This window comes from Moschus berezovskii, chromosome 11 (genome assembly GCF_049115385.1).
Source record: "Moschus berezovskii isolate FMDL1 chromosome 11, NW_MosBer_1.0, whole genome shotgun sequence".
Taxonomy (NCBI): Eukaryota; Metazoa; Chordata; class Mammalia; order Artiodactyla; family Moschidae; genus Moschus; species Moschus berezovskii.
The window spans coordinates 88,803,500-88,830,397 of NC_142470.1; the positions used below are offsets into that span (position 1 = coordinate 88,803,500).

Genomic DNA, 26,898 nt, shown 5'->3' on the forward strand with positions numbered 1-26,898 from the left:
AGAGAGATCTTCTAGAGAAATTACTCTCAGTGGACCCCAAGAAACGACCTAACACATCTGAGATACTGAAGACTTTGAAGGTGTGGAATAATATTACAGAAGAAAGGAAACGAAACACATATTAGATAGTTAAAAAAGTATCCTGCTTCTGATAATTCCATTTTCCTGTAACTGTCTAAAATCTGCTTGGGAGTATTGATGGTATTTATCTTCTATTTTCATTTTTTCTCTTAATTTTTTTTTTGCCACATTTGCAGAAAAGTTTACATTTTTTCTTACTTCAGAAACATTCTTACATTTGACTTTCCCATGGATCATCTTATTATGAAAATACCAAAAGAATCCCTCAAATTTTCTTTTTAATACCAATCAGTGAATCAATTAATTAATGAATATTTATTAAATGCCTAATGTTTCTAGGCAAAAATAATATCAGATCTATCTCTGTCTTAAATAGCTAACAATCTAGTTGGAGAATATGGTGACCATGAAAAGATAAGTATAATCACTTCTGAAAGCAATTTGGTATCATCTGGCAAACTTAAATGTATACATTCTTTCCTGAAAAGCTATCAATTCCATTGCTATATACACACCAACAAGAATGTTCATAGAAACCCTGTTCGTAATAGCCAAAAGAATATGAAACAATGCTAATGGGCACCAGGAGAAGAAAGGATACGCAAGTTGTGTTACATTCACACACTAGAATACTGTATGTATAGCGTGAAAATGAAGGGATTTCAGCTGAACATACTAACATGCCAAATCTCTCAGAAACATATGTTAAGGAAACAAAGCAGACTGCAGAAAATATACACAGAATGATTCTATTAATATAAGGTTAAAAGAACATGCTAAGTGGAAGAAGTGTGAAATGAGTGTGTTTAAGTATCCAAATGAATGTGGTAAACAGTACAGGGAAGGAAAGGAGTGAGAACTATTTTTAGATTCTGATAGTGATTTTCTCTGAGGAGGGACAGGAGAAATTTCAGAGTTAACAGGTAATTTTTTTTTCTTAGACTGCATGTTGAGTCCACTAGTGTTTACTGCATAATTATTTTACTTCTCTTAAATACATTTGGTACATGTTATAACAGACATTTTAAAGAGATGATAATTGTGCTGCAAGACAATAGCTGAGCACAGAAAACAGTCAATCTGGAGGGGTGAGATCACACCCCGAGGAACCATGCATGGCACAGGCTTAGAAGTGACACTCCAGTGAGACTTCCAAGTCTGTGAAGGATTGAGATGAATAGAGAGCAGACCACATGAGGAGCCTGGACAAAGGGCCTGGTATGCATCCTGGAAAAGATAGATTTGAGAAATTGGGTATACTAGTTTGGTTCCATGAATTGCTTAGTTGCTCCGTTGTGTCCATCTTTTTGTGACCCCATGGACTGAAGCCTGCCAGGTTCTTCTGTCTGTGGAATCTTCTAGGCCAGAATACTGGAGTGGGTTGCCATTTCCTCACTCCAGGGGATCATCCTGACCCAGGGATCGCACCCACGTCTCCTGCATCTCCTGCCTTGGCAGGCAGATTATTTACTGCATAGCCACCTGGGCCAGACTATAATTAAGGCTGCATGTTGGAAGAACTTGAGGGTTACTTTAAGCTTTGTAGTAACCCACTGCCTTCCCAGGTGGCGCAGTGGTAAAGAATCCACCTGCCAAGGCAGGAGAAGCAGGAGAGGTGGGTGCGATCCCTGGGTGGGGAAGATCCCCTGGAGTGAGGAAATGGCAACCCACTCCAGTCTTCTTGCCTGGAAAATTCCTTGGACAGAGGAGCCTGGCGGGCTACAGTCCATGCAGTCACAGAGTCGGGAGTGACTGAGCACACAGCAGCAACCAGCTATCATTCTAAACTCATTGTGTAATTTTATAATTTTTAAAATGAGCCAAGTTTAAGCTTAGCAGAAAAATCATAGTAATAGAAAATACTTTTGTCAAGATTTATAGCAATTTCTAAAACTTGTAATTGAAAACAATTAATATGGTCTTCAACTCCCAGTACAGTATTTGTTTAAGGCAAGGTTCATCAATGGATGCTAAAACTATTGGTTGAAAAGGTATTGGGAAACAGGAGCCACAAAAGGATGTAAATATAGTCCCACAGATGATATTACAAAGGGGAAGATGTGTCTTTAAAATGAAAAGATTGTCACCACAGTAACCAAGTAATTAAATGTTCAGCATCACCAAAAGTGGAAGCACCTAACATCGCACCCCTGCTGATATGATGTAAGAATTATACACTGTCAGCTGTTTAGTTTTCTTGCCCACAGTGTTTAACTGGAAATCAATCATGAGGAAATGGTTAGCCAAATCCTGAATGAAGTCACTGATAAGGTAATTAACTTGGGTTTCTTAAAAAGTCAGGACAATGAAAAAAAACAAGAAAGTAGAGGAGCTCTTCTAAATACAGGGAGACTAGAGATACCATGACCAAATGCAATCGCTTGAATCAAATGTATTTCTTGTGTTATTCCTATTCACTTGAGTCTTGATTGTATCCTGGTATATACATATAAAAAAACAGAAAAACCCAGGAAATAGCTATAAAAGACATTTTTGAGATAATAGAGAACATTTGAATATAGGCTGCATATTAAATGAATTTATAGAACAATTGTTAATTTTCTTAGGTGTGATGATATTGTCATACCGGAAGATGTCTTACTTATTCTTAGGCAGTGCATACAGAAATATTTAGGGGTGAAGTGGCTTGACATTTGCAGCTTACAAATGTTCAGCGAAAATCAAGGTGAACATAAATATCCGTATGTATGTATACACTTAGTTGTTCAGTAGTATCCGACTCTGTGACCCTTTGAACTGTAGCCTGCCAGGCTCCTCCATCCATGGGATTCTCCAGGCAAGAATACTGGAGTGGGTTGCCATTTCCTCCTCCAGGGAATCTTCTCTATCCAAGGGACCAAACCTGCGTCTCCTATGTCTCTTGCACTGCAGGCAGATTCTTTACCTGCTGAGCCATTGGAGAAAAACCTATGTGTATGTGTGTATGTATATATAGAGAGACAGAGAGAGGGAAGTGCGGCAGAATGTTAACAATTGAAAATTGATAAATCTCGGTGGAGGATATACAGTATTTCTTGTGTTATTCCTAGAGCTTTTCTGCAGATTTGAAATTTTTCTAGGGGGAGAGAAATCTTTTTAAAAAAAAATAATATCTGGATTTGATGAATAAAGACAAACTCAAAAGAAAAGCCAATGAACGTGGCAGATTAGTGTGAATGTGGCTTTATTTTTACCTTCTCTCATTTTTTAAATTCAGGTATAGTTGATTTGCAATATTATATTAGTTTCAAGTGTGCAGCATAGTGATTTGGTTCTTTTATATATCCCTCTCTCACTCAAATATTTCTCGACTGCTGTGAAGTAAATATAGCATCCCTTAAAGGTTTACTTTAGTATTTATTTTCTCAGCCTCCAACTATCTAATAACTAAAAAGTATCTGGTAAATAAAAAGTATCCTTTTAGTCAGAGGAGAAGAGGGGCAAAGACCAGGAACCTTATTTGCTAATTAAAATACATATGTGCAGAGATTTTCAAGACCCATTTTAACCTGATTGCCTCACTAGAAACAGAACTTCTAGGAAATTTTTATTATAAAGAACACATATTTCCTATTAAATTTGCACTATTTAACATAAATATATATAGATGTGTGATACTCAGCACATGTTATTTTTGCTAGTGGTATTTAGTATAAATACACATATATACACGTATGTGTGAGTGTATGCGTGTCTGTGTGTCTGGCCAGCTATATAATATGTGGGATCCAAAGCAAAATGAAAATGTGAGGCCCTTATTCAAAAATTAACATAGGTGCCTTATGCAGCCACACAGACTGCATGTCAGTGAAATCAGACTTGTATGTATATACATTTGTATACACACGTATACGTATTGCACATGTATGTATGAAATGGTTAGAAATCTAAAAACAAGCTTTTTCAAGACTGTTATCCAGTGTACCAACTTGAGAGATAAACTCACAACATCTATTTCACACTTGAGTGTTCAGCATAGATTGAGGTTTTTGGCATGTTAATTTTTCATTATGAATATGGAATAATTTCAATATTATCCATATTTATTTTTATAAGTTTTATGTTAAAACATAAAAGCAGAGACTAGAATAATGAAACTCTGTGTACCCAGCTTCAACAACTATCAGTATCCTGCTTCTCTTGTTCTGTTTACCCCTTTATTTTGCTGGAGAATTTTAAAGTAAATCTCAGGTATTGTATCGTTTCGCTTGTAAGCACTTAAAGATGTATTTAAAATTTTTTTTTCTTTGTTTTTTGGCTGCGCTGGGTCATCTTTGCTGCCTGCAGGCTTTCTGTAGTTGTGGCGTGCACAGGGCTAAACTGCAGTTGTGGTGCATGGGCTTCTCATTGCTGTGGCTTCTCTTGTGGAACTTGGGCTCTAGAGCATGTGGGCTTCCGTAGTTGTGGTGCGTGGGCTCAGTTGTCCCACAGCAGGTGAATCTTGGACCAGGGATTGAGTCTGTTTCCCCCTGTATTGGCAGGCAGATTCTAAACCATTCCCTGCACTACCAGGGAAGTCCTAAAGATGTATTTCTAACATAAAAGATGTTTTAAATTTTAACCAAACCTCGATATCGCTGTTGCTCAACAAAATTAGTAAGATTTCTTTAATAATCAGACTGTATGGAATTTTCCTATCTAAAAATATTTTTCGGCAGGTTTTAAAATCAGGATCCAATATTGCATTTAGTTGGTAAATAAACTTTTACTCTATAACATTACCCTGCTTTTCGTTTCTTTCCTCTTGCCTTTTATTTGAGGAAGGAACTAGGTCATATATTCTATAGAACTTCCTTCATTTAGGATTTGGCTGATGGTATCCGCATGGTGTTTAGTTAGATCTAGAAAATTGATTTGATTATGGTCTGAAAATTTTTTCCAAGAATACTCCCTGGATGATGCTGTAGTGTGTGTGTGTGTATAGAGAGAGGAGTCATCCTTATTTCTATGTAAAAATCAACATACAATGTATTTCTTATACATTGCGTTAGGGTATGATGCTGTATATTTTGCATCACTCCAGGAGGAGCACGATGTCTGACTGTTCCACTTTTGGTGATTTTAAGTTTGATCGGTGGTTTGTGGTGGTGTTTGGGTTGGGAAGATCCCCCTGGAGAAGGGAAAGGCTACCCACTCCAGTATTCTGGCCTAGAGAATTCCATGGACTGCATAGCCCATGGGGTCGCAAAGAGTTGGACACGACTGAGCGACTTTCACTTGTGGTGCTGTCATCCGCTACCGTCCATTTTCCTTATCGGTCTTTCATCTAACAGTGTTAGCAGGCATTGATGACTGTTGCCTGGATCCGTTATGTCATTATGGGTTGCAAAACTGATTTTCAGATTCTATCAAACCTCTTGCATTTATTATCCGTGATTCTTCTTGAAAGAAGAATTTTCTGTAAAGCTGAATGGGTGGCGGTTGTTTAATCGCTAAGTCATGTCTGACTCTTTTGCGATCCCATGGACTGTATCCCGCCAGGCTCCTCTGTCTGTGGAATTTTCCAGGAAGGAATCCTGGAGTGGGTTGCCATTTCCTTCTCCAGGGGCTCTTCCCAACCCTGGGATTGAGTCCGTGTCTCCTGCATTGGCAGACAGATTCTTTACCACCGAGCCACCAGGGAAGCCCAAACACTAATGGAAAAGATGGGATTAATATTTACTAATTTTTAGAATGAGGTGGCGCCCCTGCAACCTCCAAAAGTGACAAAAGAGGGTTTTGGCCTTTTTTTTTTTTTTTTTTTACTTTTTTTTTAGGCAGGGGTGTGATCCAACCTATTCTTTGAAACTCTGTTCAGACTAGGTTGGAGCAGGCAAAGACTATTGAAAGGTCAGAAGTCCGAGAGGCTAAGCGGACCGGAAGAATGGGAGGGGACGGAACCAACAGGAGCTGGCATCTAATCCGATGTGAGGATTTAGGTAATCAGAGATTACCTCCAGGTTGCTCTGATGGTGAGCACCAGAAGTATGATGCTGTTAAAGAAGGTTCAAGTCTCAATCAAATTAACCCCTTCAGTGAGCCACACCCAACTGAGAGAGATTTTGTCGCACACTGTTCCCTATTACACAGCTTTTAGTTAGAATTTAAGCAATAGTGGAGCAGTGGTTCATGTGTCGCCGTGGTGAGGTGCAGCACATTGAGGAGGTAAAATGCTGGATCTCGTTTGGAGATGCCGAGTTTGAGGTGCTGCCGTAATACTCAAGAGCGAATGTAGAGCAGATCTAGGAAATGCAGGGGAGGAACTTGAAGGATGAGCTGGGTCATACACAAAACAGATGTGGGTCTTATCTGGAAATAAACCCTGGTGCTTAACTTTGAATCCAAGAGCTTGCCGAGGGAGAGTGCATAGAGGAAAAGGGTCAGAAACAAAAGTATGCTGGACATCTCCATTTAGATACTTACCCTTTGTATCTAAATGTCAGTCCACTCCCTAACGTCTGCGATTTTAAATCTGTGACCGAGTGAGCTACTCTAGTCCTGACATTTCCTCAGAATGGTCACAGATACAGGGACACCAGTTGACAGGTGTACAGAGGCCCCACTACTGGCTTATACTAAACGCAGGAGAACCCAGGTCTCCCGCATTACAGGTGGATTCTTTACCATCTGAGCCACTGGGGAAGCCCATTACTGGCTTATGCTGCTGCTGCTGAGTCACATCAGTTGTGTTGGACTCTGTGCGACCCCATGGACTATAGCCTACCAGGCTCCTCTGTCCATGGGATTCTCCAGGGAAGAGCACTGGAGTGGGTTGCCATTGCCTTCTCCGTTACTGGCTTATAGTAGGAATAAAATCCATGTAATGGGTAAAACTCAAAACAAATCAGATATCTCTCAAATATGTGTGGCTCTTTAGGGGTCAATATGATTGAGACCTATATTAGTTTCCTAGAGCTGCTGTAACCAAATGACCACAAAATTGGTGGCTGAAAACAGCACATATTTATTTTCTTACAGTTCAGGAGGCCAGAGTTTTCACTGGGCTCAAGTCAGTGTTGGCAGGGCTGTGCTCCTCTGGGCGCTCCCATTTTGCGTCCTGTGTTCAGCGTTACCTGATTAAGTCTCAGCCACACAGGTCTGCTCAGTTCAGTTTAGTTCGGTCGCTCAGTCGTGTCCGACTCTTTGCGACCCCATGAATCACAGCACACCAGGCCTCCCTGTCCATCACAAACTCCCGGAGTTCACTCAAACTCGTATGCATCGAGTCAGTGAGTCACCTAAATAGGCTTTGTGTTCAGTGGCTCTTAGCTATGGTTTCTACCTAAAATTCCCTTCAGTCTTTTTCTTTTTTTGTAAAATAAAAGCTTTATTGAGACATCATTTTGCATACTGTAAAATGTTGTGTTGAAGAAGACTCTTGAGAGTCCCTTGGACTGCAAGGAGATCCAACCAGTCCATTCTAAGGGAGATCGATCCTGGGTGTTCATTGGAAGGACTGATGCTGAAGCTGAAACTGCAATACTTTGGCCACCTCATGCGACGAGTTGACTCACTGGAAAAGACTCTGATGCTGGGAAGGGTTGGGGGCGGGAGGAGAAGGGGACGACCGAGGATGAAATGGCTGGATGGCATCACCGACTCTGTGGATGTGAGTTTGGGTGAACTCTGGGAGTTGGTGATGGACAGGGAGGCCTGGCGTGCGGTGATTCACGGGGTCGCGAAGAGTCGGACACGACTGAGCGACTGAACTGAACTGAACTGAGAATACATCCCATTTAAAGTATACAGTTCAGTGGTATTTAGTATATTCAGAGTTGTGCAGCCATCACCACAGTCAATTTTAAAACACTTTCATCTCCCCAGAAAAGAAACCCTGTACTTGTTGGCAGACTCTCCTCATCTTCCCCTACCTCTCTGCAACCACTCATCCACTTTGTCTCCACAGACTTGGTTGCTTGGGACATTTTTGAATCATACAACACAATCATACAACGTGATCATTTTCACTTCCTATGTTTTCAGGTGCCATCTATGATATAGCTTGGGTGGAAATTCCTTTCCCTTCTGTTGCCAAATAGTATTCAGCTCTATGGATACATTACATTTAATTCACCTATTCATCAGCTGATGGACATTTGGGATTCTGTTTTTTGGCTATTTTGAGTAATACTTCTATGAATATTCATGTGCAAGTTTTATGTGAACATATGTTTCCATATCTCCTGGGTATACACCTAGGAGTCTTACTCTAACTCCTTCCTAGTGACTTTGGATATGAAAATGATGTTCACAGCTCAAATTCAGTGTTGCTACCATAGTGTTTTACCATCTCCCATATAGAATGAAACTTCTCCCTAGGCCTTAGTACTTCAATGTGGTACTTATCAGTTTGCCTTGGCACTCAGTTATTCCTATGTGGGTGTCCCCCTCCTTGTAAATTTCTGGAAAGCAGGGACAGTTGATTTACCTTAAGGCAGCAAGTGTATTACCCTGCATAAAGCAGGAACTCTCTAAGTGCTTTTGAATTAGTAGGGAATAAAAGTGCTAAGAATTTTATATGCCTGATCCTACAAAATGTGTCTGATATGAAATAATGTTCATTGTAAAATTTCAACAATTAAATGTTGGTATATAACACTTGAAGGTGGGTAGGTAAATCAATTTGGTATATTAAAATCTCTTTATTTTGAATTTTAGAAGCTCCAGTATTTTGAGTTTATAATGAGGAAAATCAAACATTTTAGAAATTCTAGATAGGACTTTGAAATAAACATAGTATTAACATAATATGGTCAAAAGTAAATGACAACCTGACCTGTTAAAATTTATGTTTCAAATGTCACATGTTCTAAAGCAAATTTAAAAATTCTTTTCAGTATTTTGCACCACTTGGTTTTCATTATCGTCTGGTTATGAAGTTGTAAAAGGTGTTTATGAATAAAAGTAAGTTTTTACTTATACTGAAAATCTGTAGTTTTCATTGGTGGTGGTAAGAATAGACGGATGTCTCCCACTCTCCAAGGCAGGCTGAGTGCTAGCCTCTGGCCTGGAAATGCAGACCACAACTCTGGTGGACTCATGGGTTCCATCAAGGTTATTCCCATTCTTATGTTAATGAATATATTCACAAACATATTTAAAATACTCTGGGCCACTGGGCAGGTAGCCCCATAGTACAAGGAGAAAAAGAAGCCAGTTCCTAACTCCATTCTGTCTGAAAGAATCCACATGGCTGTGGGTCTGACAGAACGAATGTCAATGTGATGGCTAAAATGACAGGCGAGCATGTGATTATAACTGCAAGAAGAAGATGTACTCCTGTTTTATCTGTTAATACAATGTTATTATTTTTTACATGGAAAAGGTAAATATCAACCAGTATTTTCCAACTATATAAGCTCCAAAATTTTACATATGTATTTATACACAAAAAAATTCAGTTTCTGATGAAGAACTGAGGCCCAGACGCTGACTAGGTTTTCAAGCTCTACTGCATGTTGGTATCAAGGGCAGTGGTGCATAGGCCAGCGTGATCAATTATATAGACTCTATGCAAGTATGGTCATCTTTGTATTATCATTTTTTTAAAGCTCTCCAAGTTAAACTTGAGAACAAGTGAATTAGGTCATATTAGGTCAGAGGTTAATACAACTCTTACTGTTGATAGTCTTAATTTGGGTAAGTGTCGGTTAGCTTCTGCTATGTTCTCAAGTATGCTGTTTATAATAAGAGGCTGATCTCTTGCTCAGTGCTTCAGAAAGGTGAGCTATAAAACTGTACAGGTAAGGTCACAACTTGATCCAAGCAACAGCTGTGCTCTGGTTTAACCTAGAGCACTAGTTCTTATCCACAGGTGATAATCAGACTCAGAACTTTAAAATAAATAGATATCTAGAAACTATCCTAGACTGACTGAAACTAAGTCACTAAGGGTAGTACCTGAGCTTGGGAACTTTAAAAAAAGTTCATGATTTTGATGCCCAAACTTACCTGGAGCTCTCTAGGAATGTGCCACATGGTATGTCTTTAGCTGTATTTGGTTAAGTTATAGGGAAGCAGAATTCAGCTTAAGACAGAAAAATAACTTTAAAAATGACTTCGTGCTACCCAGCTCTTTTAAGGCAGTGAGCTCTCTGCGGCTGGACAAATCAAGGTAGAGGCAGGCTTACCACCGCTGGGAATGTTGTCAAACGATTAAGAATTTGGATCACTTGATGTTTCAGGTTACTCCCAACTATTGTTTCTTTAGCCAAAACTTGAATACACACATTGCCATGAAAACTCATGATTTTATGGAATATCATAATTACTTTGTCTCTAAAACTCATTAGAATTAAGTACTATTCATGGAACCTTGCCTCTGACATTACTCTCATTGGGAATACTTTTCACCTCCTCCTCATGCTTGCATGCAGGCAAGGGAACCTCTTCTTGCTCCTTGGAAGACAGAATTGTGGGAAGAAGTTCTGAGAGCCTGTATTCATTCCTTCTCAACAGAGCTGTATCTCTCCTGATGAGAGGTTTTGGGAAAAGGAACTGAGGGTGTGTGCCTCTCTTCCCTGCCCCGAGGGTTGATTCTCTCACCTTGACAGCAAAGATGGGCTCTATCCTTCCTCCCTCTGAGGCAAGGTCTGCAGTTCTCTCTAAGCAGGGAGACCTCACAGGGAGTGTGACTGGATAACAAGTCAAGTAGCTCTTCATTCCATTATTAATAAAACTGGTATCTTGATCTCAAAGTCCCACATCTTATTTCTCAATTTGTTCCAAAGTGAAGAAGGGAATAAGGGAGCTAGTGTCCTTAAACCCCATAAACGTCATGACAGAGTCATGAATTGTAATCGCTGGTGTCTAGAATACTTGTGCTCTGCAATGGCTTTCCATTATATGTTGAAGTCAGTAAACAATTATATTCTAAAGTACAAAGAACTTCTAATGTACAAAAAGAACAAAACATATGAAGTCCCCTTTCTTTACTGGCATCAAAAGTTTGGGAATTCTAACTGCCCAACTATCTGTCTTTAGGAAACAAGAACATTTGCCAAGCTCCCACTTTATTGAGAATAATCTTAGTCATGATCTGCAGAAGTTGGTCCCGGACAATTTGAAGACAGGTCTTCTTTATCTGTAATTTATGTGAGGAAAAGAAACAATTAATACAAATTGCACAGTAAACTATTTTAGAAAATTGTTTCAGCATAACATGTATTTTGTAGTTGTGTCTGCTTCCTTACTCTGCTAAACAAACCAGGAAATGATACAACAATAACCCCAAATTCTTCACTCTCAAGTACAAAGTCCTTATGTTCAAGTTAACAAAGCTGGCTTGGGCAAGTGCTAGAAAAGAAAGCACTTATGTCCTTAAGACATCTGACATGTTTTAACCATTTCTTTCCTTACAATGAAAAAAAAAAGGAGTGCATTTCAACATTCTGATTTTTATGGTTCACAGACAATATTCTATCTAACTACAAAAAAATTAGTTCTAAAAATGTACTATATCTTTCAGGTAGCTGAAGAATCATGGAAAAATAAAGCATGAAAAAAATTTATCATCTTCAACTGATTAAAAAATTCTTTCTTTTGAAATAGAAGACTGAAAAATTCCCTCCTGCACATTCAGTTTCTGAAAAGTTAAAAGCACCTTTAATTAACCCTCAATTATTTCTCTACCCACTATTTCTTTAAAGCATTCATCCAACATTGTCCTTTGGATGTAATAAAAAATTTCCATTCTTTATGGGAAATATGACTTTCATAAAAAAATCAAAGCAGAAATCAAAGAGCATTTGTATCCAATAGTTTTTAAAAGTATAAAGTATATTCTTACCTTCATAGGCTGTTCCACACCAAATACAATACAGATGTTCTTCTCTTAAATAACTAGTCAGTATTTGTAATTTTTCCAGTACCTAGGTATAGGTAGGATACAAGCACATTAATGGTTCACAATGAACAGGATTTTTGTTTTTAGGTCTCTTAGATTATGCTGAATTACCCCAAGGCCATAAATCTTCCACTACACTCTCAGTCAGTCAGGAGAGGTGTCAAGTGTGGAATATATTAGAACATGTTCCTCTTTACTAGCTGCCCTATTTCACTCTGTCAGACACAACACAGACCACCTGTTAACATTTCAACAATAGATTGTGGCTGGCTCTATTAGAATCAGCATCCTTTAAAGACCCCTCCTATTAATAGTTTCAAAGAATCTGGGTGAAACTGTCTAACTCTGCCACTAGAGTTCTCATCAGTGGTTTCCTAGTTAGGTGGAATATAGATTTTTCAAATTGTGAATGTTTCCAACACACTGTTTTATACAAGTAACCATAGAAATGTGTAGTCTTTTCTTGAAAACTCTCTACTTGCTTTGAATTGTGTTTTTTGACTTTGTTTTGTTTGTGGGTGAGTTGGGGCAAGGAGGTACTCAGAATTACTTCCAGAAGTTCAATAGGAAATAAGGTAGAAATCAACAAAATTCACATTTGCAGCTTATACATCATCCAAACTGAGGTGAGAGGGGTAAACTGAAGCTGAAAGGGCCATTTATATTAACTTTTGATTTGGGGTTAATAAAATAAACCTATAATGTAGTAGTTCTCAACTAGGAGTGGTTTTTTTCCCTCAGGTGAAAATTTAGCAATGTCTGGAGACATAAGAAAGCCTTCCTCAGTGATCAAAGCAAAGAAATAGAGAAAAACAATAGAATGGGTAAGACTAGAGATCTCTTCAAGAAAATTAGAGATAGCAAGGGAACATTTCATGCAAAGATGGGCACAATAAAGGACAGAAACAGTATGGACCTAACAGAAGCAGAAGATATCAAGAAGAGGTGGCAAGAATACACAGAACTATACAAAAAAGATCTTTGTGACCCAGATAACCACAATGGTGTGATCACTCACCTAGAGCCAGACATCCTGGAATGTGAAGTCAAGTGGGCCTTAGGAAGCATCACTACAAACAAAGCCAGTGGAGGTGATAGAATTCCAGTTGAGCTATTTCAAATCCTAAAAGATGATTCTGTAAAAAGTGCTGCACTCAATATGCCAGCAAATTTGGAAAACTTGGCAGTGCCCACAGGACTGGAAAATGTTGATTTTCATTCCAATCCCAAAGAAAGGCAATGCCAAAGAATATTTAAACTACCGCAAATTGCACTCATCTCACACGCTAGCAAAGTAATGCTCAAAATTCTCCAAGCCAGGCTTCAAAAGTACGTGAATGGAGAACTTCCAGATGTTCAAGCCAGATTTAGAAAAGGCAGAGGAACCAGAGATCAAATCGCCAACATCCGTTGGATCATTGAAAAAGCAAGAGAATTCCAGAAAAACATCTACTTCTGCTTTATTGTCTATGCCAAACCCTTTGACTGTGTAGATCATAACAAACTGTGGAAAATTCTTCAACAGATGGGAATACCAGACCACCTTACCTGCCTCCTGAGAAATCTGCATACAGGTTAAGAAGCAACAGTTAGAACTGGACATGGAACAACAGACTGGTTCCAAATTGGGAAAGGTGTACGTCAAGGCTGTATACTGTCACCCTGCTTATTTAACTTATATGCAGAATATATCATGAGAAAGGCTGGGCTGGAAGAAGCACAAGCTGGAACCAAGATTGCCAGGAGAAATATCAATAACCTCAGACACTCAGACGGAGAAGGCAATGGCAAGCCACTCCAGTACTGTTGCCTAGAAAATCCCATGGACAGAGGAGCCTGGTAGGCAGCAGTCCATGGGGTCGCTAAGGGTCAGACACGACTGAGTGACTTCACTTTCACTTTTCACTTTCACACATTGGAGAAGGAAAGGGCAACTCACTCTAGTGTTCTTGCCTGGAGAATCCCAGGGACGGGAGAGCCTGGTGGGCTTCCGTCTATGGGGTCACACAGAGTTGGACACAACTGAAGTGACTTAGCAGCAGCAGCGGTAGCAGCAGATACTCAGATGACACCACCCTATGGCAGAAAGCGAAGAAAAACTAAAGAGCCTGTTGATGAAAGTAAAAGAGGAGAGTGGAAAAGCTGGCTTAAAACTCAACACTCAGAAAACTAAGATCATTGTATCTGGTCCCATTACTTCATGGCAAATAGATGGGGAAACAGTGGAAACAGTGTCAGACTTTATATTTTGGGGCTCCAAAATCACTGCAGATAGTCACTGCAGGCATGAAATTAAAAGACTCTTGCTCCTTGGAAGAAAAGCTATGAACAAACTAGACAGCATATTAAAAAGCAGAGACATTACTTTGCCAACAAAGGTCCATCTAGTCAAGGCTACGGTTTTTCTAGTAGTCATGTATGGATGTGAGAGTTGGACTATAAAGAAAGCTGAGCACCGAAGAATAGGTGCTTTTGAACTGTGGTGTTGGAGAAGACTCTTGAGAGTCCCTTGGACTGCAAGGAGATCTAACCGTTCCATCCTAAAGGAAATCAATCCTGAATATTTATTGGAAGGACTGATGCTGAAGCTGAAACTCCAATACTCTGGCCACATGATGTGAAGAACTGACTCACTGGAAAAGACCCTGATGCTGGGAAAGACTGAAGGCAGAAAGAGAAGGGGACGACAGAGGATGAGATGGTTGGATGGCATCACCGACTCTATGGACATGAGTTTAAGCAAACTCTGAGAGTTAGTGATGGACAGGGAAGCCTGGTGAGCTGCAGTCCATGGGGTCGCAAAGAGTTGGACATGACTGAGGGACTGAGCTGAACTGAATTGGAGACATTTTTGGTTGTCACAAGGGGGAAGTGGAGTGGATGGTGGATGTGCCACAGATGCTCTGAGATAACTTACAATGTACAGAACAGCCCCCCCACAAACAATTACCCCGTTCAACAGTTCAAAATGTTAATTGTGCCAAGGCTGAGACACCCAGCTTAAGGAACTGGTGCTAAAACATACATTTAATGTGGCTGATCCATGTTGGTGTCTGGCAGAGGCTAATACAATATTGGAAAGCAATTATCCTCCCCCCAAAAAAACCCAAACAAACCATACACTTAAATCTTCACTCTTATATTCATCTTCATCTTGTTCTTTTTCTTCCTCTGCCTCTTCTTCAGTTTCCTCTCCCAGCCTCAACCAGTACCATGCCTCCCTGGGAACTTGAATATTCTGAAAATGTAGAATTATTCCCAATTAAACAAAGCTAAACATAAAGATTATCATAAGTTTGTTCATGTCAATATGAATTCACTCTTTCAACTAAATATTTACTGCTTTAAGTTCCACACCATGGAACAGTGCATGTGAGTTCAGTTGTTCAGTTGTGTCTGACTCTGACCCTAGGCTCCTCTGTCCGGGGAATTTTCCAGCTTAGACTACTAGAGTGGGTTGCCATTTCCTTTTCCAGGAGATCTTCCTGACCCACGCATCAAACCTGAGTCTCCTGTGTCTCCTGCATTGTCAGATTCTTTGCCACTGAGCCAACTGGGAAGCCCTGTACTATGGAACTATAGAGATGCAAAGCCCAGTTAGAGTACTGCCTCCCAACTGCTGACAATCTAGCAGGGAAAAGAAGCTATGGGGATAAGTAGCTTAATGGGTATAAAACGATACATGTAGGTAAGAAGTCTTAAGTATCATGACATATATTCAAAATAACGTGCTATGGAAATACTGGAAAGTGAGAGATTGCTTCCAGCGATCTATTTACACATAAGGGAAACCTTAGAAACATTTTTGAGACTTTAAATGAAGTCACTTTATTTTGCTGGTAGGTGAACCATCAAAATAAAAAAATTAAAGAAAAATCAAATCAAAAATTGAATTTTGAGAACTACTGAAATCTGAAATAGCATTCTACATGATTTTACTAGTTACAGACATGGACGTTACTGAATATGGACTGAAAATAGGCTATTCTGATTAGCCAAACATTCAAGTGAACAGAATTTCCACACGTAATAGTTCTGAGCAATCAATATTCAAATAAATGGAGAACAGTTAAGTGAAAAACGGTATTTAATGTTTAAAGATCATTCAGACTATGTTCCTACAGTGAACAAGTCATTATTGTGCATACCAGTTATCACAGATCAACAGTGCATCTGAAAGTTTTAACGGGCAGATACACTAAGCCTGGAGTTCTCTCTCTCTCTTTAAAAATAAAAGTATGGGACATGTCTGGTGGTCCAGTGGTTAAGACTCCACACTTCCAATGCAGAGGGCACATTTCCAATGCAGAGGGCACAAGTTTGATCACACACATGCTGTGTGGCGAGGTAAAAAAAAAAAATACACGGTAAATCATACTGGGTGCCAAAATACTTTACCAAACTGAAAGCAGGTAAAAGGATTACCTTCTGAGTATCCAATTGTTGACAGGCTCTCTGACTTCTTCTAAGATCTCCTTCTAGCTTCATTTCGTCTTGCTTATTTTTAAGTCGAATTCTAATTCAAAGAAAAAAATAGTACACTAGAGGTCTGTGCTCTCTTTATCCGTGTTAAGTGCCCAAATACCAGGAAACATACCACAATAAAGGAACGATGAAACTAAAAACAGCTCAATTACCGAAACTGTTCTGCTGCTTTTTCTTCAGCTTGGCTTTTCATGTGAATCTTTCTTCTGTAGCTCTCCAATCTTTCCTCTGCTTTCCGTTTTAATAATGTCTCATGACCAATGCCACTTTTCCCTGCTCAGACAGGAAACACTGATGAGAAACTTACTGACTCTGTATGTCAAAACGTGACAACTTAAATTTCTTTTTCTGACCATGCCTTGCAGCTGGCAGGATCTCAGTTTCCCAACCAGGAATTTAACCCAGGTCCTTGGCAGTGAAAGCATGCAGTCCTAACCACTGGACTGCCATGGAATTACCTAAATACTTACAAATTAAATGCAATTCTAACTTCAGTACAATCACTCAAAATCATTTGATGAGAAGGACAGGAGAAAACACTGGAGTTTTTTTTTAACCCAAATTCACAATTTGATTTTCACAAAGATTATCAGTCTGATCTAAAAAGATGTCAATACTACACACATTTTTTTCAAATTGAGAAATAAGTATCATCAACAGTCATGCTTTTATATAAATATGATGAACAAATAAAAAATATATATCTTTCTCTTTAATTTGTCCAATTATTAAGAAAAACATTTAGTGGATAAATCAGGATACTTTTAGGACATTCAACAGATAAAAATAGCTTTGTATTTTTGATGGTCACAACAATTTTTCTGTTACTTTTATTATTTAAATTTTATTTTATACTCATTAAAACTTACTTTTATTTTTAGTTTAAAAGGTCTAGGAGTTTAAGAAATATTTTACATGATAAGAGCTGTAACAGTACCACCATAAAAAACTATTTATTACACAAGTATATGTGCTATATTTAAGTATAAGTTGTTATTACCAGCAAACAGCCACAACAGTGATTACACACCTGTTTTGACATTGAGAGGAATTGGTTCAACAATACCATCTCCTAAAACAAAGAGAACAAAACACAAATTACTTTAGAAATTCTTTCTCAAACTACTGGTAGATGCAGTATGCAACTTTATAATATTCTATACATATCCCTTCCAGTTTCAGGGATACTCAAACTTGGAACTGAACATCAATACTCTATAATCAACAACTTTCCTTGGCCTTCAAATACTAAGTCCTCAATAAAGCTGATGGACAGCCTCCAATGCCACCTAAATGTAGGAATTTTCACTGACATATATACAAGAGAGAGCAAAGCCTTGCTAGGGAAGTCAAAGCAATGACAATAAAGGAGAGAAGAAGAGAAAAACAGCTTACAGAAGATACTACGTATATGACCTCTATCTCTTAATAAGCAATCTCATTCCTAAAACAGAGGTGAGAACTGAGCTTCTCCAGCTGAGGGGTCACTCAGGCAGCTGCCACACGTACAGAGCAAGCAGGCCGGAGTCCTGCCATCATCTCGAGTGTTGCTCCCCTGTCCTTTGGGCCACTGAACTTTGCTTTCTTTAGGATATTTTTGATGTGGGTCATTTTCTAAAATCTTTGTTTCGGTGTTTTTGCCACTCAGCATGTGGGATCTCAGCTTTCTGAACAGGGATTGAACCCGCCCCCTCTGCATTGGAAGGTGAAGTCCCAATTACTGGACCACTAGGGAAGCCCTCCTTTCTTTTTTAAAGAAACTTTTATTTATTTGGCTGTGCTAGGTCTTACTGCAGCATGCAGCGATCTAGTTCCCTGAGTGGGGATTGAAGCTGGGCGCCATGCATCGGGAGCAGAGTGTTAGCCACGGAACCACCAGAGAAGGCCCGGGGCCACTGCACTTCTTAACCCTTCTCTTGCCATCATTCTTAGCTGCTGCCTCCATGGCAAGCCTCATCCATCCCACTCCTTCAGGGCCAAGCTGGGCTGCTAAACAGCTCTGGATGGCTTATGTCTGAAGTGGCTATGGGAATATGGAAGTTCTCCATAAGCTTGCCAGCACACAGATCAGGAAGCTTAAGTTGTTTCAATTTCTGTGTAGATGGACAGAGAGGAAAGAGTCATCACTGGTCCCCATCAATAAGTTACCAGTTGGTGGTTAAGAACAGCTGCTCATTTCTGGCTCTGACTCACCGCTCTTGCCGAGGGCCTGACCGCTTTTATACCCCATCTTCTGAAGCAGAGCAAACCCTTTGTTTTCACAGCCGAGTGCGTTCTTCAACCCCATGTCACGTCTCTCTTGTTCTTCTTCTTTTATACTCTTCTGTCTGTTTTTCAGATTCGCTTCCTGTCGCTTTTCTTCTTTTCGACGGGCTTCCCGGATTTGCCTCAGCATTGGCAAGCCTGGTCTGATATCATCTCTGAAGAATGAGGGAAAAGGTTATTTTAGACTCGTACGTGCAAGTTGCTCATAACTGTGCCACTTACTCACTTGACACTACTTAATATTTCAGTGCCACCTTTAGGAGCATCTCTGTTATCACCACTATTAGAACATAACCAATGCCTGTGAGAATGGTAAAAAGGATGAAGGCTGGTATTAGGTGGTAAGAAACAAAATGTAGAGTTTAAAAAATAAGAACTAGTAAGACTAATTTTTCTAGGAGGTTGGCAATAATAAAAGGCAACTCTCAAAAGTAGACACAAGAGGTGAAAAGATGAAAAAAAGGAAAAGAGTACAATGTCCTTGGTAGTGTGGAAGAAAAAGAATTGAGTGCCAAAGTAAAATGCTTAGCATTGGAAGTATCTTTGTATCACAGACAGGTAGGAAATGTTCTCATAAAGCAGTGAGATGAAATTTCCAACCTCACCTTTAAAATCAATGGCATTGCTTAAAAATCTCCAATTCCTTAACGTCTTGCTGCTGCTGCTGCTGCTGCTGAGTCACTTCAGTCGTGTCCGACTCTGTGTGATCCCATAGACGGCAGCCCACCAGGCTCCCCCATCCCTGGGATTCTCCAGGCAAGAACACTGGAGTGGGTTGCCATTTCCTTCTCCAATGTGTAGAAGTGAAAAGTGAAAGTGAAGTCACTCGGTCATGTCTGACTCATAGTGACCCCATGGACTCCTCCGTCCATGGGATTTTCTAGGCAAGAGTCCTTAACGTCTTACACGTCATTATATGGGGTGTGCACATTTACTTACTGGACATTAATGAAGGAATCAGACATATAGTCCTCCTCTTCCACCATGTTCAACTTCATATGCCAAAAGTATCTACAAAGCAAACAGGATGAATGACAATTTTTTTTTAAGAGGCATATTCAAGGTTTTGTTTCAAACCCCAGCATGACCATTTACTGCTGCTGCTGCTGCTAAGTCACTTCAGTCGTGTCCGACTCTGTGTGACTCCATAGACGGAAGCCCACCAGGCTCCCCCATCCCTGGGATTCTCCAGGCAAGAACACTGGAGTGGGTTGCCATTTCCTTCTCCAATGTGTGAAAGTGAAAAGTGAAAGTGAAGTCACTCAGTCGTGTCTGACCCTTAGCGACCCCACGGACTTCAGCCCACCAGGCTCCTCCATCCATGGGATTTTCTAGGCAATAGTACTGGAGTGGCTTGCCATTACTAGATGTGTGCAAACCTGAAAACATTACTGTACGTTCTTCTACCATCAATTCTTAAAATTTATTTGTAATTGAAGGATAACTGCCTTACAATGTTGTGTTGGTTTCTGCCATACGACAACATGAATCAGCCACAAGTATACATATGTCCCCTACTTCTTGAACCTCCCTCCCAACCCACCCCCATCCGACCCTCACGCTATCCCTCCAGCTTGTCAGAGAGCACTGTGTTGTGCTCCCGTGTTATACAGCAGCTTCCTACTAGCTATCTATTTCACATACGGTGTGTGCGCATGCATGCTAAGTCACTTCCATTGTGTCAGACTGTGAACCTATGGATTGTACCCCGCCAGGCTTCTCTGTCCGCGTGATTCTCCAGGCAAGAATACTGGAGTGGGTTGCCATGCCCTCCTCCAGGGAATCTTCCCAACCCAGGGATAGAACCTGCGTCTCTTACATTCCCTGCATTGGCAGGTGGGCTCTTTACCACTAGCACTACCTGGGAAATCCTTTACATGTGGTAACAACTACTAATTTTCAGTTTACCAAAATGGAAATAAACTTGCATGCATCCTCAGCTGTGGCCTTTCTCTGGAACCCTACTCCATATTCAAGTGCTCTTTTGACATCTTTCTGGGTTGAGCCCTCAAACTCAACAATCCAAACAACTCATTCTCTCCCCCACCCCGATTACCTTTATCTCTGTATTTCCAAATTAATGTCGCCACTATCTCTCCCTTCCTGACCTCTTATAAACCTCTGTCTACTCTTCTTCCACATTATCCCTCAAGTTGTGACCACTGCTTTAGTGCAGGCATTTCTTTCTCACCTGAACTGTCACAACTGCTTCCTAATTGGTCTTGTTGCCTTTGGCCTCTCTTCTTCCAATCCACAGAGGTCCTCAATGACCTCTCCAAAGTGTTTTGTTTTCTTAAAAAAATATGTAAGTCAGGGCATGTTACTTGCTGGTTTCAAATCCTTCAGCAAACTTTCCCCTGTGGGCAGTGGAGGAACCATCACGTTCACATGGTAGCAGGAGAGATCCCCCATAATCTCACCTCTGACTCTTTTTCAGGATTCATTACTCATGCCACATGGTCTCCCTGTCCTCTGAACACACTGCAGACAGTTCACTCCTCCTAGGCCTAGGCTACCCGCCTTTACAAAGGCCTGTCTTGACCACTCCAGGCCTCTCTCTACAGCGCTTCATGTTCAAGCTATTCATTGGTAACTAGATACAGTTAACACTTCACTTATATGGAAACACTTTTGATAACAGTTTTAGCCAAAATAGTTAAAATCATGTAATAATTAGCCCTTAAAGGGATAAAATAATTATCCAGAAAAGTGTACTTCAAACTTTCCTGTGTATATGAATTGCCCTGGCATTTTCTCAGGGCTTCCCTGGTAGCTCAGCGGTAAAGAGTCTGCCTGCAATGCAGGAGCTGTGGGGAGACATGGGTTCAATCCCTGGGTTGGAAAGATCCCCTGGAGAAGGGCATGGTAACTCACTCCAGGATTCTTGCCTGGAGAATCCCTATGGAGAGAAGAAAGAGCCTGGTAGGCTACAGTCAGTCCACAGGGTCGCAAACAGTTGGACACAACTGAAGCAACTTTTTAGCATGAGCATGTTTCTCAAAATGCAAAGTCTGATTCTGAGCTCAAGTGCGAGGCTCTGCATTTCCAACAGGCTCCCAGGTGCTGCCAATGCTTCCGGTGCAGTTGCTGGATGCAAAAAGGAGTCACCTGCTGCAGTGCACACATGCTGTTTCGGCCTGCTCATCATCCCTCCTTTTGGAACTCAGCCCTCTGCTTTCCTTGTGGTTCGACTGGAGGGTGGCAATTAGTACTCCCTGCGGCATAAGGTGGCCAGTTACAGTGCCCTATCCTGGTACGAGGGGAGGGGATGACCTAAACAGGGCAAACGAGCATCGCTTTCCCTGCTGTTGTTATTAAGTCGCTCAGTCGTGTCTGATTCTTTGAGACCCCATGGACTGCAGCACAGGCTTCCCTGTCCTTCACCATCTCCTGGAGTTTGCTCAAACTCATGTCCATTGAGTTGGTGATGCCATCCAACCGTTTCGTCCTCTGTCTCCCTCTTCTTCTCCTGTCCTTAATTTTTCCCAGAATCAGGGTCTTTTTCAATGAGTCGGCTCTGCACCATCAGGTGGCTACAGTATTGGAGCTTCAGCTTCAGCATCATTCCTTCTAATGAATATTTAGGGTTGATTTCCTTTAGGATTGACTGGTTGGATCTCCTTGTAGTCCAAGGGACCCTCAAGAGTCTTCTCCAGCACCACAGTTCAAAAGCATCAATTCTTCGGCGATCAGCTTTCTTCACAGTCCAACTCTCACATCTATACGTAACCACTGGAAAAACCATAGCTTTGACTACATGGACCTTTGTTGGTAAAGTAATGTCTCTGCTTTTTAATTTGCTGTCTAGCTTGGTCATAACTTTCCTTTCAAGGAGCAAGCGTCTTTTAATTTCATGGCTGTAGTCACCATCTGCAGTTATTTTGGAGCCCCCAAAAATAAAGGTCTCTCACTGTTTCCACTGTTTCCCCATCTATTTGCCATGAAGTGATAGGACCAGATGCCATGATTTTAGTTTTCCTGAATGTTGAGTTTTAAGCCGACTTTTTCATTCTCCTCTTTCACTGTCATCAAGAGGCTCTTTAGTTTTTCTTTGCTTTCTGCCATAAGGGTGGTGTCATCTGTGTTCAGTTAGTCAAGTCCAACTCTTTGCAACCCAGGCCTCCCTGTCCATCACCAACTCCCGGAGTTCACTCAAACTCATGTCCACAGAGTCGGTGATGCCATCCAGCCATCTCATTCTCTGTCGTCCCCTTCTCCTCCCGCCCCCAACCTTTCCCAGCATCAGAGTCTTTTCCAGTGAGTCAACTCGTCGCATGAGGTGGCCAAAGTATTGCAGTTTCAGCTTTAGCATCAGGCCTTCCAATGAACACCCAGGATCGATCTCCCTTAGAATGGACTGGTTGGATCTCCTTGTAGTCCAAGGGACCCTCAAGAGTCTTCTCCAGCACCACAGTTCAAAAGCATCAATTCTTCGGCGATCAGCTTTCTTCACAGTCCAACTCTCACATCCATACATGACCACGGGAAAAACCATAGCCTTGACTAGACGGACCTTGGTTGGCAAAGTAATGTCTCTGCTTTTTAATATACTATCAAGGTTGGTCATAACTCTCCTTCCAAGGAGTAACCGTCTTTTAATTTCATGGCTGCAATCAGCATCTGCAGTGATTTTGGAGCCCAAAAAAATTAAGTCTGACACTGTTTCCACTGTTTTTCCATCTATTTCCCATGAAGTGATGGGACCAGATGCCATGATCTTTGTTTTCTGAATGTTGAGCTTCAAGCCAACCTTTTCACTCTCCTCTTTCACTTTCATCAAGAGGCTTTTGAGTTCCTCTTCACTTTCTGCCATAAGGGTAGTGTCATCTGCATATCTGAGGTTATTGATATTTCTCCCAGCAATCTTGATTCCAACTTGTGCTTCTTCCAGCCCAGCGTTCCTCATAATGTACTCTGCATATAAGTTAAATAAGCAGGGTAACAATATACAGCCTTGACGCACTCCTTTTCCTATTTGGAACCAGTCTGTTGTTCCATGTCCAGTTCTAACTGTTACTTCCTGACCTGCATACAGGTTTCTCAAGAGGCAGGTCAGGTGGTCTGGTATTTCCATCTCTTTCAGAATTTTCCACAGTTTATTGTGATCCACACAGTCAAAGGCTTTGGCATAGTCAATGAAGCAGAAATAGATGCTCTTCTGGAACTCTCTTGCTTTCTTCATGATCCAGGAGATGTTGGCAATTTGATCTCTGGTGCCTCTGCCTTTTCTAAAACCTGCTTGAACATCTGGGAGTTCACAGTTCACATATTGCTGAAGCCTGGCTTGGAGAATTTTGAGCATGACTTGACTAGCGTGTGAGATGAGTGCAATTGTGCGGTAGTTTGAGCATTCTTTGGCATTGCCTTTCTTTGGGATTGGAATGAAGAATGACCTTTTCCAGTCCTGTGGCCACTGCTGAGTTTTCCAAATTTGCTGGCATGTTGAGTGCAGCACTTTCACAGCATCATCTTTCAAGATTTGAAATAGCTCAACTGGAATTCCATCACCTCCACTAGCTTTGTTCGTAGTGATGCTTTCTAAGGCCCACTTGACTTCACATTCCAAGATGTCTGGCTCGAGGTCAGTGATCACGTTATTGTGACTATCTTGGTTGTGAAGATCTTTTTTGTACAGTTCTTCTGTGTATTCTTGCCACCTCTTCTTAATATCTTCTGCTTCTGTTAGGTCCATACCATTTCTGTCCTTTATCGAGCCCATCTTTGCATGAAATATTCCCTTGGAATCTCTAATTTTCTTGAAGAGATCTCTTGTTTTTCCTATTCTGTTGTTTTCCTCTATTTCTTTGCATTGATCACTGAGGAAGGCTTTCTTATCTCTCCTTGCTATTCTTTGGAACTCTGCATTCAGATGCTTATATCTTTCCTTTTCTCCTTTGCTTTTCGCTTCTCTTCTTTTCACAGCTATTTGTAAGGCCTCCTCAGACAGCCATTTTGCTTTTTTGCATTTCTTTTCCATGGGGATGGTCTTGGTCCCTGTCTCCTGTACAATGTCACGAACCTCCGCCCAGAGTTCATCAGGCACTCTATCTATCAGATCTAGTCCCTTAAATCTATTCCTCACTTCCACTGTATAATCATAAGGGATTTGATTTAGGTCATATCTGAATGGTCTAGTGGTTTTCCCACTTTCTTCAATTTAAGTCTGAATTTGGCAATAAGGAGTTCATGATCTGAGCCATAGTCAGCTCCTGGTCTTGTTTTTGCTAACTGTATACAGCTTCTCCATCTTTGGCTGCAAAGAATATAATCAATCTGATTTCGGTGTTGACCATCTGGTGATGTCCATGTGTAGAGTCTTCTCTTGTGTTGTTGGAAGAGGGTGTTTGCTATGACCAGTGCGTTCTCTATGTATCAGGTTATTAATATTTCTCCCGGCTATCTTGATTCCAGCTGGTGCTTCATCTAGCTAGACATTTGGCATGATGTACTCTGCTTATAAGCAAAATACGCAGGGTGACAATATACAGCCTTGATATACTCCTTTCCCGATTTGGAACCAGTCTGAGTCTGCTCTTCCATGTCCAGTTCTAACTGTTGCTTCTTGACCTGTATACAACTCTCTCAGGAGGCAGGTCAGATGGTCTGGTATTCCCATCTCTTGAAGAATTTTTCACAGTTTGTTGTGACCCACACAGTCAAAGGCTTTGGCGTAGTCAATAAAACACCTACCTAATGTTTCAAACATTTTTATTCTATTTAGTTACCATTAACAACTTCCCTAGTGGTCTAGTGGCTAAGCCTCTGTGCTCCCAATGCAGGGGTATGGGTTAAATCCTTGTCAGGGAACTAGATCCCCCATGCTACAACTAAGTAGTGCAGCCCTACAAATAAATAGATAAAAATAAAAATAAACATTAATTACCATTTACAGCTCTGTAAGATAGGTACAATTGTGCTGTGCTTAGTTGCTCAGTCTTGTCCGACTCTCTATGACCCCATGAACTGTAGCCTGCCAGGTACAGTTAGTCCTGCTTTAATTAAGACTCAGTATAGGTAAATGATTTGCTTAATACCACACACACACACAAAAAAAAGCCCATGTTTCAGAGCTGTTTCTACTGCAAATAGGATGAGATTATTTTTAAGGGACCTATTTAGCTCTAAAGGGCTATGCAGACAAGAATAGGGGTTACAGGTCATTTAAGCCCCCTTTTTATGGGTACAATATATTTCCCAGCATCATCTATTCCCATGAAGCATAAGGATAAACTTCAGAAGGTGATAATCCAGGCAGAATGACAGTGGCTAGACAGCAATGGAAGTGATGAGAAATCATCGGATTCTGGGTATATTCTGAAGATAGGAATAATGGGATTGAAGGTGGTATGTGAAAGATTGATGCCAAGGGTGACCCTAAGGCTTTTGGTTTGAATATCTGGAAGAATGGAGCTACCAGTACCTGCAAATGGTCAGATTGCAGTATGATATATGTAGAACCTGAAATATGACACAAATGAATCTATTTATGAAATAGAGACAGAATTAGGGACATACAGAATAGACTGGTGGTTGCCAAAGGGAGGAGGTAGGAAGAGGAATGGATTGGTAGTTTGGGAGTGGTAAATTCAAAGAGACTGTATAAACAACAACATCTTACTGTATAGCACAGGGAATTACAGTCAATATTTTGTGATAAGCCATAATGGAAAATATGGAAATATATATATGTATGTATAAATGAGCCATTTAGCTGTACAGCAGTGGCTGTACATTACCATACACAACATTGTAATTCAAACATACTTAAAAAATAAAGTGATGCTTCGAATGTACTTAGAGTCTCATTACACATTCAAGTGAAGAGACGGACTAAGTAGCTGGATGCACAGCAGAAAGATGACAAGAAACGCCTCAGTCCCAAACACTCCCTGCGGGGATCGCCGATCCCTTCCCTCCTGGCGCCCCTCCTAGCTGCAAGCGTCCCGTAAACTTGACCACTCACGGGTGGGAACACAGGAGATGGTGTAATGGCTAGTTACAGCCAGTGTGCAGATAACCACCCTTTATCATTCGACAGGCGCCCACAGCCCCTTACCTGGAAGCTCTACTCGCCCCAGGCCAGCTCTAGAGAGCGCTTGCAGCGCACACACACACCAACTTCAGGATCTCCGGACCTCGGCTCGCTGCTGAGTTTCCGAAAACAGGATCAATCGGAAACCTGCGGCAAGCGGGGCTTGGCGGACGCGGTTCAGTGCGCCTGCGCAGGATCACCTTCCGCGCAC

General features: G+C 40.9%; 2 protein-coding genes across 4 annotated transcripts in view; one reads left to right on the forward strand and one right to left on the reverse strand.

The window, feature by feature from the left end:
• EIF2AK2 (eukaryotic translation initiation factor 2 alpha kinase 2) overlaps positions 1-8,683 on the forward strand; it is a 40,653-nt gene extending 31,970 nt beyond the window's left edge. For all 3 annotated transcript variants that reach the window (XM_055399375.2, XM_055399377.2, XM_055399376.2), the window contains exon 16: positions 3-8,683. In XM_055399375.2, coding sequence (XP_055255350.2) covers positions 3-125 — 123 coding nt within the window. In that variant the 3' untranslated portion in view covers positions 126-8,683. The remainder of the gene's footprint in view (positions 1-2) is intronic.
• Positions 8,684-8,992: 309 nt separating this feature from the next.
• GPATCH11 (G-patch domain containing 11) lies at positions 8,993-26,875 on the reverse strand. The gene is made up of 9 exons (XM_055399381.2): positions 26,712-26,875; positions 19,595-19,666; positions 18,584-18,810; positions 17,421-17,462; positions 16,543-16,663; positions 16,331-16,421; positions 15,027-15,143; positions 11,849-11,930; positions 8,993-11,143 (listed from the first exon to the last, which is right to left on the reverse strand). The coding sequence occupies exons 2-9, from the start codon at positions 19,651-19,653 to the stop codon at positions 11,088-11,090; spliced, it is 795 nt and encodes a 264-aa protein (XP_055255356.2). The 5' UTR covers positions 19,654-19,666; positions 26,712-26,875; the 3' UTR covers positions 8,993-11,087.
• Between the last annotated feature and the right edge of the window lie 23 nt (positions 26,876-26,898).

Excerpts from the sequence above, each read along its gene's own strand:
- GPATCH11 (XM_055399381.2), bottom strand. The coding sequence starts at position 19,653 with ATGAAGTTGAACATGGTGGAAGAGGAGGACTATATGTCTGATTCCTTC. Across the intron at positions 15,144-16,330 it reads AACAATTGGATACTCAGAAG|AATATTCAAGTTCCCAGGGA; the intron begins GTAATCCTTTTA and ends CTACATTTTCAG. Across the intron at positions 11,144-11,848 it reads GTGTGGAACAGCCTATGAAG|ATAAAGAAGACCTGTCTTCA; the intron begins GTAAGAATATAC and ends CATAAATTACAG.